This window comes from Ovis aries, chromosome 14, assembly GCF_016772045.2.
Source record: "Ovis aries strain OAR_USU_Benz2616 breed Rambouillet chromosome 14, ARS-UI_Ramb_v3.0, whole genome shotgun sequence".
NCBI lineage: Eukaryota > Metazoa > Chordata > Mammalia > Artiodactyla > Bovidae > Ovis > Ovis aries.
In genome coordinates this window covers 64,728,279-64,743,572 of record NC_056067.1, presented here as the reverse complement: position 1 = coordinate 64,743,572, position 15,294 = coordinate 64,728,279, and the positions used below count along the sequence as shown (strand labels likewise).

Sequence of the window (15,294 nt, the reverse complement as noted above, 5' to 3'; positions counted from 1 at the left end):
TCAGTTCTGTATCTCTCTCCCATTGATTAGGATCCCCTCCGTTTTTAGAAGGATAAACGTTTTCGAGCATTCACCCTGTGTTAGGCACTGAGCTAATGTCTTTACACACTTTGAGCCACTTAATTCTCACAACCTGTGGCTGGTTCTACTATTAGCCCTCTTTCTGAGATAAGAGAACAGAGAGTCCACGTCACTTGCTTCAGGTCACACAGATCAGAAGGAGTCAAGCCAACGTTCAAACCCAAGCAGGCTGGCTCCAGAGTCTCCGCCCTTAACCATCACAGCATCTGCCTCACAAAGGCGGACGCGGGGAGATTCCCAGAAGGTCACACAATTGTGAGTGAAAGAGCCTCTTTCAACACTCAGACCTTTCAATTCCCTTCACTTACCTCTTCGGATACTGCAGAAATACTTCGAATATGTGTGCAGCACGTATTTGTAGCTACAATAGTGCCAGTTCACAACCACCACCACAAAATCCATAGAAGGTGTTCACTGAGGTGAAATGCACAATGTGAGAGTTTCTGTTTTATCTGGGGGGTTTCGTGGGGATTACAGCCCAGGAGACAGCCTCTTGAAGAGCTGTGAGGAACTGCTCCAAACAGGTAGGTGAGAGGTCAGTTTGCATGTGATTTTGGAAAGGGGGCCCATGCAATCAAGTATGTACCTCAGCACAAGGTTCATGTCGGTCATGGTACATGGATATCTCAGCTCATGTGATCAGTGCTTTTCTAAGTCAGGAAGAATCGAAGGCTCTTGGGTCCTGTTATCTTCCCCTGAACATATCTAGCATCTGAGGTGTAACAACCCAAGTTTGGCCACCTGGCACTCATAAGTCAATCATTCAAGAGGCAGGTGTTAGTAGATAGGAAAGGTGCTTTAATCAGAAAAGAGGACACCTAGGGAGATGGTGGACTTATGTCCAGGGACCAACTCAAGAGATTCTACTCAGCCTTTTGTTTGTTCAGTTGCTAAGTGGTGTCCAACTCTGTGACCCCAGGGACTGCAGCACACCAGACATCCTTATTCTTCATTATCTCCCAGAGTTTGCTCAAACTCATGCCCATCGAGTTGGGGATGCCATCCAACCATCTCATCCTGACATCCCCTTCTCCTGCCTTCAATCTTTCCCAGCATCAGGGTCTTTTCAAATGAGTCAGTTCTTCGCATCAGATGCCCAAAGTATTGGAGCTTCAGCTTCAACATCAGTCCTTCCAGTGAATATTCAGGGTTTATCTCCTTTAAGCTTGACTGGTTTGATCTCCTTGCTGTCCAAGGGACTCTAAAGAGTCTTCTATAGCACTGCAGCTTGAAAGCATCAATTCTTCGGTGCTCAGCCTTCTCTATGGTCCAACTCTCACGTTTGTACATGACTACTAGAAAAACCATATCTTTGATTATACGGACCTTTGGGAAAATGGAGGCATCTCTGTGAATCATCAAGGGAGGAGGTTGGGTTCTACACCATTCTCCATTGTATACAGAAGTGGCTGAGGTCTCTTCAGATGTTACATTGCCAATTCAATCTGCCTTCTGGATGCTTAGGGGCACTTTGGGGGAAAAGAGCTAACCAGCTTCTACTGATCCAGGAAAAGTATCAACAGGTTAGAAAAGGCATTCAGGAGAGCATATTAGTTCAGTTCAGTTGCTCAGTCATGTCAGACTCCATGCAACCTCATGGACTGCAGCACACCAAGCTTCCCTGTCCATCACCAACTCCCAGAGCTTGCTCAAACTCATGTCCATCGAGTTGGTGATGCCACCCAACCATCTCATCCCCTGTCGTCCCCTTCTCCTCCTGCCTTCAATCTTTCCCAGCATCAGGGTCTTTTCCAATGAGTTTGGTCTTCGCCAAAGTGTTGGAGTTTCAGCTTCAGCATCAGTCCTTCCAATGAATATTCAGGATTGATTTCCTTTAGGATGGACTGGTTGGATCTCCTTGCAGTCCAAGGGGCTCTCAAGAGTCTTCTCCAACACCACAGTTCAAAAGCGTCAATTCTTCACAAGTCAGGAGTTAATTACTTAGTGATCTCATTCCTACGATTAGTTTATTTTAGGGGGGAGGGACATAAGTGAGCAGACAGAAGATGGAAAAAGGACTTGCTTTCAGAGGGTCCTTTCTCCCACTTCTCCCGGAACATGAGTGCCTCAGCCAGATCTCCACTCTGAATCCCTTTCAGGGTGTGCTGTAGGTGGAGGTGCGTGCTGGGGAACACCCTCTAGTTGGCAATCTTCAGGAACAAAAGACATATGAGGTCAGGGAGGAGGCTCTGCTGCCATCTCTGAGCTCCTCCTGGCACCTGTTGTACACTGGTCCTCAGCTCTCCAGGCTGGCTTCTCCTGGAGGACTGGGGAGACCTGGCCCTGCTCTCAAAGTCTTTTCTCTCTCCAACAGGCTGGCTTGGGCAGGTTCATCCTCATGGCACTGGTATAGGTGCAGGGGAGAAACAAATGTCGTTTCACAAGCACTTTTCAACCTTCTGCTGGATCATATTTTGCCAGCCTCCTCTGCCGAAAGCACGTGCCATGGCCCAATGCAAATTCAGAACAAGGGGGCAGTGCACACTTAAGGGGCAAAGGGGGTAGACATGAGGCAGGGTGGAAAACAGGCCATGTCTGCAATCTACCTCAATGCAGAGTTGTGATTACATTCCCAACTTCCATGGGCTTCCACCTGTCACAACACAAGAGGGTTCCCCAGCCTGACACCTGGGAAAGAAGCCGGGAATTGGGGGAGAGCCTTCAGCAGCCAGGTGACCCTTCTCAAGAGACAGAAGAGCCTCTGGGAGGATGCAGTTATCAGTGTGAGGGATGAGGAGGAAAGACTTTCTGTGTAAGTCAAATGTCCAGAGACCCCAGAGCCTGCCTGCCACAGAGAAGCCCACAGGAGTCCTGAGTGTGGGAAGCTTTAGCAGAGGGCTCACCCCGTACTCATCACGGCAAAACCTACACCTCCAGGAAGCTGTGACGATGCACCGAGGATTGGGGGGTAGGGATACTTCAGGCAGGTCTCCTCCCTGCTGCTCCACCAGAGAGTTCAAGCTGGAAAAGACAGTAAACTTTCTGAGTGTGGAAAAACCCTATAACTGAAACGTACACGAAAACCATGGAGAGCCTGTGTGAATAGAGATTCTGTTCATTCCACCGTCAACATCTTCGGGTAGACCAGAAGTTCTCATGTGGGGTGATACTTCAGCGCCCCCTTCTGGAACTTCCCTGCAACGTTGGCGCTATTTCAGGTTCTCCCAAATTGGTGCCCCGCTACTAGGCTAAGAAGCAGCAGCAAATGGCAACCCACTCCAGTATCCTAGCCTGGAGAATCCCATGGACAGAGGAGTCTGGTGGGCTACAGTCCATGGGGTCGCAGGGAGTCAGAGATGACTGGGCAACTAACACACTAGACCCTCATGGATAGAGACCGTTCTAAACATGGAGCAAGGCGCCAGGAAGACCCCCTGCACAAAGGGTGTTCAGGTCCCAGATGACAGGGACACTCTGGGGGATGCATCTGAGAAGGAATCAGGTACAATTTTCTGGCTCTTCAACACAGTAACCACTAAGTAACCACACGAAGCTGATCGATGTAAACAAATCAATCTTAAGTAAAATTCAAAACAGAGTTTCTTGGCAGCTCAGGGCAGGATTCAGCAGACAAACATGGCCAGAGGCTGCCGCTCTGGACACTGCAGATACACAACATTTCCGTGGTCACTGAAGGGTCCGCATCAGGACTGACTGAGATCCCTTAGGTTATCACACACCGTGGCCCCCAGAAAGTGAGGCTGTGGGCTTGCAGCTAGGAGGTGAAAGAGCACAGTCTCCTGAAAAAAATCCTATCAGTGCATCTTGGGGACTCTTGGCTCCTTGCACGGTCCTCTGGGTACTTTGAGTCTCAGAGTGGCTAGTGCCTGGCCCAAAGGGCACCCCTCTCCTGGGAGAGATTAACCAACTGGTTACAGATAGTGTTAGATAGACCCTAACACTTCGCGGGCACGTTCCATCTGTCAGGTCCCGTGCTGAGCACTTTCCATAGATGAGCTCATGTAACCTTCACCAGAATCCTATGAAATAGGAACGAAAAGGATCCCCAACTTATAGGGAAGTCACCCAGGCTCACCAGAGCTATTTTTAAAGGCGGTTGTTTCAAATTTTGCACATATATCAAGAGTATATTGCTATTTTTATAGTACACTTTACAGGATTTAAATTTCTATAAAACTATATATATATATACACACACACACACAGATAAAACACATATCTGTTCACCTTTCTGTCCAGACTGCACTTTTCACAGCAACTTTTTGGTTTATCTACTCCAGGACCTGGCACAAAAAAATTCTTTAGGACAAGGATGGGCAGATTATGACCATCCAGCCCACAGACTGTGAAAATAAGGGCATGTTGACATAACTCCATCCATCCTTAGGACTGTCTAGGATGGGTTCATGCAAAGAGGAGCAGCTGCGACACAGACCTGATAGCTCAGGAGTCTGAAATACCTGCCACACACCCTGGCCAAGAAAGGTGACTGACCTGGAACTGAATAGACACAAACTGCAATCAACATGGGTGAAGATGTGAGAATGATCAGAAAATGGAGGGAAACTCTTGAACTTTCCGAGACCGTGATGCCCAACGTTAAAAAGATATTTTGTGTTTGAGTCCAGGACACACGCTATCAACACATACATGTGTTTCGACCCGTGCGGCATTTCTTCATACTCTAAGTACAAGTTTAGAACCACTGACTTACTCTTATGACCTGCACAAGGTCATTCTCGTCCCCTTAAGACCTGCCCATCACGACCTCCTATATCGGTTTTTCAAAGCAAAGAAAACAAGAGGCCCCCGACCCTCCCCCCTAATAACCAAATTGCCGCGAACCTTCTGACGCCTGTGCTGGTGTCAGAGGCGGTCGAACCACCTGACTCGGCCTTGGGGGCGGGCTTGGGGGTTGCGCGAGTCGCCGAGCGGCTCAGCCTGTACATAAGCGCGCGTTTGTCCACCGCGTCCCCGAGCGTCTCCGGAGCCGGCTCTGCTCAGGCACCAAGGACGCGCGCGGAGCCAGCCCGCCTGCCCTGCCCAGCAGCCCAGACCGAAGCGGGTCCCGAGGTCAGTCCCGCGGCCGCCGCTCCGCGGGGTCTGCGCCCGCAGGGCGGAGGCGCGGCGCGGGGCGGGGGGCGCGGGCGGGGGTCCCCGCGGGGAGGGCGGGGGCGCCCCGGGAGGAGGTGCGGGCGCGGGAGCTGCTGCCTGGGGCTCCCGAGACCCCAGGGCGCGGGCGGTGGGGGCCCTGGAGAAATCCAAGTTTTCCCCTGGAGGCGGTGGAGACCCTCGGATCCCTTCCACCTCGGGGAGACTCCAGGTCTGAAGATTTCACTGGTCACTGGGAGAAGCGAAAACTGAAGGCGACAGAGGAGGCTGGGGTGTCCGGAGGCAGGGATGGCGGGGACCCCCCTCCAGGGCAGGCGGCGGGGAGCCCGGGTCCTGGTCCCCAGGTTGTGCGGGCGGGAGGGGCGGACCCGCGACTTCGCAGTTTGCTGGAGGAGGCGGGAGGCACAGGTTTGCTCTGCACACCAGAGAGGGCAGTCGGTATCGGGCTCAGGTAAGGAACTGGCCACACAGAAGATGGGAACACGACTCTGGGGGATCCAGAGGGCGGCGTGACGGGTGGGGAGCCGGGGAGACCCTCTGGGTGAGTTTGGGGCTCACTAAGGGCGCAGAGCAAGGTTCGCAGATGAGGAGTGCGCGTGGAAAACAGCTTTTGCGCCCCCAGTGGCTCTGTGCGCCTGCGTGGCTGCGGGTGGGGGCTGGGAGCACGTTTGGGGCTCGCGGTTTGGAGGGGCAGCCTCTGGGAGAGGGGCCCGGGCGAGGCTGAGGGTGGGCCTGGGTGTCCCCCAGAAGGACAGTGTACTGGGGAGGGTGGGGGGTCCTTTCAGCCTGTGGGTCTACCTTTGTGCCTGTCTAGAGGGTGTGTGTGTGTGTGTGTGTGTGTGTGTGTGTGAGTGTGTGAGAGATCAGGGCTGCCTGTGAGGAGTGTGCCGGCACTGAGAAGCAGGCCTGCCCACCTGAGTGCGGGGGTCTCTGAATTTCCCTGCGCTTGTCGGCAGGTGTGTTTGTGTTGTTAGGCCGTGGTTTCCGCAGTCTGCGTCTGAAAACGTGTGTTTCCAGCGATTGCGTGTGTGTGAGTGTGTGTGTATCTGGCCTGCGGTTCCCGCGCTATTTGACGCACCCTGTATTTGCAGGATTATGCGTGAGGGTGGGCGATGGGTCTCATGCCTCCTCAAAAAAGGCTTAGAGGAAGAGGTTTGACTCTAGGTTACCAGATAATGTGTGCTGAGTATGTTTTTAAGCATGTTTAATCCTCATGTTTAATCATTTATAGTCTTAATTTTCATGGAGGGGAAAGCTGAAAGCCCAAGAGGTTAAAAAAACCCCAGTCAGGGTGTGCCAGGTAAAATGCAGGCTGCCTTCTTAAATTCAAACTTCAGACAGATACTGAATTACCTTTTAGTATAAACATGTCACAGATATTTCCTGGGAGCCCATCTGTAAAGGTAACTAATAAATTTTAAATAATTGTTTTAAATGTAGATATGACTCACGCAGTGTTTAAAGACTACTTAAACTAAACCTTGATTTGTGTATCTGAAATTCAAACCTCCATTTACTGTGTATTTATTATAACATTGCTGTTGTTCAATGTGGCCAACTTGATCATTGAGATCCCCAGCTAGTGACTGGCAGGCTGGAATCCCCTAGTTCTCACCCAAGACACACTGGCCCACGTCCTGCCCAGGGTGATGCTGGTGAGAAGCCCCCTCCCTGCAGGGCTGGCCTGGCCCCAGGGCTGTGCTGGGGGGTCTGGGGCCCGGCCCCACCCCTCACCTAAGTCCTGAGGGCGGGACTGAAGCCTCCAGTACCTGGAGGGGCCGAGGACCGAGGGGAGGGCCTGTCTGCACCCCTTGGGCAGACTGCCTGCTAACCCTGGGACGGAGCTGAAAAACAGCCCTGGGACTGCTCCACAAGTGCACTTGCTGAGCGCCTGCTGTATGCCAGGCTCCAGAGGCCCTTTCTGTACTAGTTTACTGAGCTGCACACCCAGGGTTCTGGCACCTTGTGTCATATTTCTTGTGTTTCTCAAAGGATCATAAACCCACGGACCCTGCCCTTTCCCTTGCCAGACACCATGCCACACACTCTCCCCGAATCAAACACTAGACCTGGAAGCAACTCTGTGGGGGTGGCATTGCCGACATGTCTGTTTGGCTGCTGGGGACCTGAGGACTTGGGGAGGGGATGGAGCTGCCTGAGTCCACCCGAGCTCTGAGAGCCACACCCCGGCCGCCCGGCTCCACCACGCAGGCACTAACTGCTCTGTGCCCTGTCTGCAGGGAGCACCTGTGGAGTCACCATGCTGCCTCTGAGCACCATTGAGGCCCAGGAGCCCGAGGAGGTGCAGACCAAGCCGCCGAAGAAAGGAGGTGAGACCAGAAAACTGTGGGCAGGCGGGAGTGGGAGGTCTCCGGGCGATAGGGAAGCATGGACCCCTCACCAAAGGTCTCCACGGGCTCTTCCGGGCAGGGACCGCCAGGATGCGGCCTCCCTGACATCACCTCCCGTCAGCAGGTCACAGCCCTGCTCAGAGCCTGCAGGGAGCTCCTGGGAGCTGAGCCCGTTTGGGCCCCTTTTTGTGCCCCGGACACCCCTGATTTCTTCCCCCAGCCGCTCCCCTCCCTGACGCTTCCTGTCTGTTCCCTGGGGGCCTTTGGGGTACAGCTGAATGCAGGTCTCCCTCACTGCTGGGCCACCTCCAGCAAGCGTCCCTGCCTCTCTGTGCCCCGGTTCGCTCACCTCTAAGTGGGTTGGGGATAAATCCCGTCTCAGAGAGTTGTTATGAAGAACCACATGGACAAATGCGTGTGCAATACTTAAAAGCACGTTTTGAACACGCGCCACACGCATTAGCTCCTGTTACTGGTTTCATGACGAAGACGGTTATTACCGAGCTTCTCAAGCCCCAGAGGATCAGATGGTCTTGTGACTCTTTCCTCCTCCCTCAGGCTTCTTTTCTAAGAAGAAGCCTGATGTTCTGCCGAAGAAGTCCAAGAAAATGAAGGGAACGGTGTCCTTCAGAGTCCTGCCGTTCTGCCCCGTGGTAAGCCTGCCTGCTCCCTCCCTTCTCACTGGAGGCCCCTGGGCTGAGCGATCACGCGGATTGGCCACCCTCTCTGCCCACCAGAGACCCTTGGGTGCCCAGGCGCCGCTTGCCCCTTCCTCGTCCCGGATGTGGCCCCAGCCTGTGGGGCGGGATGGTTTTCCTTGAGGATGCTGCCCTCTTTCCTGCCTCCTCCTTGCTAATTCCGACTTCTGCTCCAACGTCACCTCCTCCATGAGGCCTCCCTTGCTCCCTTTCACCCCGTTTCTCTCCAGCCCCTTGCCTTCCTGAATTTTCTTCAGAGTAATTATTGACAGCATACCTTGTATCTATGTTTTAACCATCTCTCTCCCCTACTAGAGTAGTTTTGTGGGGTCAAGAGCCTCTTCTGTTGTTCAATGACATATCTCCTCTGCCTAGGACAGATGTAACCAGCTCCAGGCACGCATACTCTCGGGCTGATTAAATGAGAGAATAAGTCAGGGAACCGTCCCTCCTGAAAAGCCAGCTGTGGCCTTGTCCACCTGGCTGCCAGTCCTGCTCCTACAACACCCTTGTCCCTCCGGCAGGAGCAGGCACAAAAGTGTCCCTAGGTCAACGGTGGGCAGACTACGGTCATTCAGCCCACAGCTTGTTTGCGTGAATAAGGGCTTCTTGGCACATCCACCCCCAACCTTGGGTAGGGTCGGGGCTGTTTCCACGTAAAATCCAGTAGCTGAGATGCAGACCGGATGATCCAGAAAGGCCGTACAATTTGCCATGACGCTTTCCTCGGCAGTGGTGAATGACGGTGCTTCGAACAGATGCAGGCTGACATCAGCTCAGGTGAAGGTGTGAGAATGCTTAGAAAAAGGAGGGAAGCTCTTAGACTCCTGTTGACTCTGATGCGCAGGGTGAAAGATCCTTGCAGTTTGGGCCCAGCACACATGAGACATACATGTTTCTACGTGTGGGGAGTGTGTTTCTTCATATCTGAGTAAGAAGTTTAAGAACCACTCCTTACCCTTGCTACCTGCACTACTGAGTCTCCTCCACCTAAAAGCCGCCCGAGGCCACCCTCTGCATCAGTTTCTCTAAGCGGTGAGGAGGAGGAGGCCCGGGACCTTCCCCCCAATAATAAAAGTGAAGCGAGCACCCCGGTGCTGGCGGCGGGCACGCTGTTAACCACCCGCTTGTGTTGGGCGTCGCGAGTAATGCGGCGCCGCTCAGCGCTCTTCATTTCTGCGAGTTCACCAGGAGGCCCCCTGGACTTCGGAGCCAGCCCTGCCCGGGCCCCCAGGACAAGCGGTGAGCAAGCCGGCGCGCTCCAGCCCAGACATCGAGACCGAGCCTGGGACCGGACGTCGCTCCCGCGGCCGCAGCTCCGAAGGGTCGGGCCGTGAAGGTTGGAGCAGCTCGGGGCTGGGGGCGGCGGGAGGCCGGAGGGGGATCTCCGCAGGGAGGGCGGGGTCGCCCGGGGTGGGGGATCCCCGAGGGCGGCGGGCGGCCTCGGACACTTCCGAGCCGCGCGGAGACTCCGGGCCCCAGAATTTCTGGGGCCACTGGGGGGAGCGAATCCTGGAGGGGACAGAGGAGTGAGTGCCCCCCGGAGTGGGGCGTCCGGAGGCGAGGGTGGCGGGGACCCCCTCCAGGACAGACCTGGGGGTGCCGGGTCCTGGTCCCCAGGTTTTGGGGGCGGGAGGGGCGGACCCGGGGACTTTGCGGTTTGATGAGGGAGGCGGAGGTCCGGGGCTGCTCCCAACCTGGGAAGCCAGCGGGGGGTGTCAGGGGTCAGCTAGCGAGTGCGGAATGAAACAGGATAACAGCTTTGTGGGGAGTCCAGAGGGCAGTTTGAAGGAGGCAGGAGGCCCTGTGGATGTGTTTGGGGGTTCACGGAGGACGCATGAGAAGTTCGCAGACGAGGAGTGCGCGTGGAAAACAGCTTTTGCGCCCCCAGTGGCTCTGTGCCCCTGCGTGGCTGCGGGTGGGGGCTGGGAGCACGTTTGGGGCGCGCGGTTTTGAGGGGCAACCTCTGGGCGAGGGGCCCGGGCGAGGCTGCGGGTGGGCCTGGGAGTCCGCCAGAGGGAATTCCCCCAAACTGATGCGTCTTTTCTTTGCGGGATTATATGTGAGGGTCTCTGATTGCATCTTATGTTTCTTTGAAATGTTTAAAGACGGTTTAAAGAAGGCAGAGGTGTTGATTTTGTTTCCAGATAATGTGTTTTGAATATGTGTCAATTTAACCATATTTAAGCTTCATGTTTAATAATTAATTTTACTCATTTTTTCTGGAAGGGAGAGTTGACATAACACGAGTTAATAACCCCTGAATCAGAGCTTATCAGGTAAAACTCAGGATCAGTTTAGTTCAGCCGCTCAGTTGTGGCGGCCTCTTTGCGACCCCAGGGACTGCAGCGCACCAGGCCTCCCTCTTCATCACCAACTCCTGGAGCTTGCTCAAAACTCATGTCCATCCAGTGGGTGATGCCATCCAACCATCTCATCCTCTGTCGTCTCCTTCCTCTTCTGCTTTCAGTCTTTCCCAGCATCAGGGTCTTTTCTAATGAGTCAGTTCTTCTCATCAGGTGGCCAAATATTGGAGCTTCAGCTTCAGCATCAATCCTTCCAATGAATATTCAGGATTGATTTCCTTTAGGATTGATTGGTTTGATCTCCTTGCCATCCAAAATGTAGGAGGGTTACTTACATTTGAATTTCAGACAAATAATGAATTACCTTTGGACATAAGTATGTCCCAAGTATTTCCAGGGATATATACATAAACGTAGGTCAGTATATTAAATAAATGATTTTTAGGTAGATACTTACCACGCAGTGTTTGGCACTTGCTATTGTACAGCATGATCTGTGTATATGAAATTCGCATCTCAGTGTGTATTTGTTCTGATGTAGTTGTTAAATCTGGCGAACTTGATCCTTGATATCCCCAGTTAGTGACTAGCAGGCTGGAATTCCCCCAAGTCCACGCCCCAGACACACGGCCCAAGTCCTGCCCAGGGTGGTGCTGGGGCAGAGGTGGGGTCCCCACACTGAGCCTGGGCCGAGCCCCCTCCCTGCAGGGCTGGCCCAGCCCCAGGGCTGTGCTGGGGGGTCTGGGGCCCGGTGCCTCCCCTCACCATGGTCCTGAGGGCGGGACTGAAGCCTCCTGTACCTGGAAGGGCAAGGACAGGAGTGGAGGGCCTGTCTGAACCTCTTGGGCAGGCTGCCTGGTAGCCCTGGGATGGAGCTGAAAGACAGCCCTGGGACTGCTCCATGAGTGCACGTACTGAGTGCCTGCTGTATGCCAGACTCCAGAGGCCCTTTTGATACCCAGTTAGCTGAGCTGCAGCTTCCTGGTCCCAGCACTTCGTGTCACGGTTGTTCTAGTTTTAAAGGGGGGTGAGCCCCAGGTACCACAAGCCCTGCCCTTGTCCTTGCCGGGCGCCATGACAACTGCTGTCCCGAGGAAACCAGCAGGAGGCATTGGCAGCACGTGCCCCTTGGATGCTGGGGACCTGGAGACGTGGGAGCTGTCTGAGTCCACCCGAGCTCTGAGAGCCACACCCGGGGCCCCCCGGCTCCACCACCCAGGGACTAACTACTCTGTCTCCTGTCTCTAGGGAGGGCCTGCCGCGTCATGATGCTGCCTCTGAGCACCATCGAGGACAAGGAAACCGAGGAGGTGCAGACCAAGCCTCCGGAGAAAGGAGGTGAGACCCACGTGGGGAGGAAACTGTAGGCAGGCGGGAGTGGGAGGGTCTAGGGCAAGTGATGAGGAGGGGTGACCTGGAGACTGGCCCAGTCCCACCCAGGTGTCTCCTCGGGGCTCCTCCTGGGGAGGGGGCCCTGAGGACACACAGGATGGAAGTCACTGACATCACCTCATGTCAGTGTGTCTCTCACTGCTCTGCTCAGAGTCTGCAGCCTGCAGCAGGCGCCTCACCTCCCTGCCTCAGTTTCTCTAAAGTGGGACAATGATAGTATCCATCTCAGAGGGACGGATAACTGATTGTTATGAACAGTCAGTTAAGCTAATACATGTAAAATACGTGAGTGCCTGGACATGGCAAGTACTCAGCATGCGTTAGTTTTTGTCACTGGTTTCATGATGAAGATACCGTTATTGAGTTTCTCATGCCTCGGCAGGCAAGATGGTCTCACACCTCTTTCCTCCCCCTCCACACAGCCCTGCTTTCTGAGAACCGTGATAAGCCTAAGAAGAAGCCCAGAGGAATGAAGGGAAGACTGTCCTTCAAAGTCCTGCCGTTCTGTCCCATAGTAAGCCTGCTTGTTTCCTCTCTTTGACCTGAGATCCCCTAGGTTATGAGAGGTCAGGCACATCTACCACTTTCTCTGTGCAGCAGAGACCCTTGGGTGGCTGGGTGCCCCTTGTCCATCCCCCCACCCATCCCAGGATATGGCCACCATCCTCTGGGGGGTGTTGCCCTCTTTCCTGCCTTCCTTCTGTTTCCTAAATTCCAATCTCGGCTCCATTGCCACCTCTTCCACAAAGCCGCCCTTGCTCACTTTCGCACCATTTCTCTCTAACCCCCTGCCATGCTGAATTTTCATCAGATTATTATTGCTACCTAAGAACATACCTTGAATCTGTGTGTTCATCATCTGTCTCCCCTCCTAGAGAAGTTGTTGTTCAGTGACCTATCCCCCGTCTAGATCAGATGTAACCAGTGTCAGCCACTCTATACACTCGGGCTGATTAAATGAAGGAATGAATTAGGGACCGGTCCTTCCTGCGGAGGCAAGCATGGCCTTGTCCACCTGGCTACCAGTCCTCCTTCTCCTACTAACCCCCTTGACTTTTCTGGGGGGCGCCCCTGTCCCCATGCACTTTGCATGGATTTGATCCCAACCTCAGACCAGCTCCAGGTACGCCCCTGACCAATCAGAGCCAGCAGTGCCAAGGTTCCTGGTGATTGGGCCTGAGCTAGGCACGTGACTCACCTTTGGCCAATGAGGCGTCTGCTCTGTCTCTGGGCTTCTTAACAGGCAGGAGGGGAGGCTGGAGGGACCGTGGTGAGAACCAGGAGGCCCGTGGGGAGAGGTCAGGGGAAGCCCTGGGTCAGGTAGGTGCCTGCAAGAATGTCTTACCTACTAATGCCACTAGTACTACGCTTAAAGAAGTTCTTTTTAGGAATTAATGTGAGAATCCAAGATTTTATAAAAACAGTACAAAGATTATCAACATTCACCGAGTGTTGCCGCATATTCTATTTGCATGTTTTTTATATATATTTAGATATAATATTGATGGTACTCAAGATTCTGCAAAGCACAGGATGCCCCCCCCCCACTCTGCAAGGAATGACATGACCCCATGTCACTAGTGTGACGCTGACATTCCCCTCTTGCTTCTCTGTTCGCTTTCCTTCCAGCCGAGTGTCTGCTTCAGCTATTACCTGGAGCCGGATGACGCTGAGCCCGAGCCCGAGCCCGAGCCCGAGCCCGAGCCCGAGCCCCAGGTGGCTCCTGACGCTTCGAAATCGGACCCGAACTGCAGCTTCGTCCCTCTGCCTGTGCTGGAGTTCCGCGAGGTCAAGGTGTGCGAGTGCCCCCTGTGCTGCCTCAGCTTCGTCACTGCTTCCTAAACCCGAGGGCCCTCCGCCTCCCGCGCCTGACCGCGCGCGCCCGAATCATGCATGCTGGGCCACCGCTATGTAGAATCCCCCAGTACAGCGGCTTCAATAAACCCGACTTGCTGTCTCTCGCAAGGCTGTGGTCTGTGTGTGAAACCCCCAGGGCTGGGGCGGTGCAGCTCCGTGGAGTTGGGCAGCCAGGGTCCTTTGACGTCGGTGCTCTGTGCCACGTGGCTGGAGAGGGCTCACCCCCACACCCAGCCCACATTCTGGTTCGGGGCAGGTCGGGGAATGAGGAGAGGGGAAGACACGCTTCAGTCCTTCAAAGGGCGACTCCTACAGGAAGCCCAGATCACTTTTCCTCACGGCTCATTGGCCAGAGACAGTCACGTGGTGAGATCTAGTTGCAAGGGATGCCGGGAACTGTAGTCCTTAGCCGGTCAATCCTGAGTCATCCAATAGCTTCTATCACTGTAGCAAAGGAGAATGGAGAATGTGCTCACCTCTGACTGGGCGTGTTATGTTAATTTATCCCCAGCACATGTTGTGATGAACACCCAAGTGAATAAGTGTATTCTTCAATTCTGTATCTCTCCTCCATCGACCAGAATCCCCTCCCTTTTTACGCAGATAATTAGAAGGAGGAACGTTTCTTGAGCGTTGACCATGCGGTAGGCAGCAAGCCAGTGCCTTTACGCATTTTGATTCCCTTAATGCTCACGACCATGTGGCCAATTCTGTTATTGTCTCTTTCTGAGGTAAGAGAACAGAGGCACAGAGTTCCTGTCACTAGCTTCATGTCACACAGATCATAAGGAGCCAAGCCAGGATTCAAATCCAGGGAGGCTGTGCCAACAGGACTTAGCAGCTAAAAAACAACAGTCCTTTGTATCAGACTCCTTCGGTGGCAAGCAACAAAAACCCTGACTCCAGCCAGGCCTTTGCACTGGCTGTTTACTCCCCTGCAGTGTGCTTCCCCCAGGGTTTTCCTGTTGTTGACTCATTCAGCATCTTTTCCAGTTCCTCCTTCTATGCAGGTATTGGTGACTTTACAGCTTATGAGATATTTATGACAGTTCTTTGGTGCTGGCTGGTTTTTGATTATCACCAGTTTCCAGCCCTCTGTTACTTGGGAAAGCAGCCACTCATTTCTGAGAAGGAAAATGATCACCCATGAGCTTCAGCACCTCAACAATTTAGAAGACTATAGAGCGAGTTTTCTCTTTAAGATAATGCATGCATTTCACAAGAATCCCAAGTCGTAACAAGGTGTATTCATTAAAACAAAAAAAAGTCTCTCTCTCTTTCTCTACCTTCTATTTTTGAAGTTTTAATTTTGCTGATATTTATAATCTATTCAGCTTGAGAAATTTCTTTCAAAAGTTTTGCTTTCAAAAGCCAGATTCCAGGGGTACAAGCACATATCCCTCAGACTGACTAAAGGAAAAACATGAGGGTTGGTGAGGCAGTGAAACCCCTGGAACTCTCGCACATTGTGGAAGTGTAGATTGGTGCTGCTCTTTAGAAGAGAAAGCTGGTGTCTGGCATAAGTGCACACAGGCA

General features: G+C 53.4%; 1 protein-coding gene across 2 annotated transcripts; it reads left to right on the top strand.

The window, feature by feature from the left end:
- Positions 1-5,018: 5,018 nt before the first annotated feature.
- Positions 5,019-13,866, top strand: LOC101108414 (histone-lysine N-methyltransferase 2B-like). Of its 2 annotated transcripts, XM_027978903.2 has the most exons (8): positions 5,019-5,115; positions 7,395-7,484; positions 8,064-8,158; positions 9,395-9,542; positions 11,758-11,847; positions 12,324-12,415; positions 13,145-13,221; positions 13,531-13,866. In XM_027978903.2, the coding sequence occupies exons 2-8, from the start codon at positions 7,415-7,417 to the stop codon at positions 13,814-13,816; spliced, it is 858 nt and encodes a 285-aa protein (XP_027834704.1). In that variant the 5' UTR covers positions 5,019-5,115; positions 7,395-7,414; the 3' UTR covers positions 13,817-13,866. The 2 variants fall into 2 exon arrangements, with proteins under 2 accessions (XP_027834704.1, XP_011950240.2); XM_012094850.4 differs by lacking the exon at positions 13,145-13,221.
- The last annotated feature ends 1,428 nt before the right edge of the window (positions 13,867-15,294 follow it).

What these genes read in the sequence shown, in the direction of transcription:
- LOC101108414 (XM_027978903.2), top strand. Translation starts at nt 7,415, where the DNA reads ATGCTGCCTCTGAGCACCATTGAGGCCCAGGAGCCCGAGGAGGTGCAG. An exon ending in CAAGCCGCCGAAGAAAGGAG is followed by an intron (nt 7,485 to 8,063) that starts GTGAGACCAGAA and finishes CTCCTCCCTCAG; the next exon opens with GCTTCTTTTCTAAGAAGAAG. An exon ending in CAAGCCTCCGGAGAAAGGAG is followed by an intron (nt 11,848 to 12,323) that starts GTGAGACCCACG and finishes CCCTCCACACAG; the next exon opens with CCCTGCTTTCTGAGAACCGT.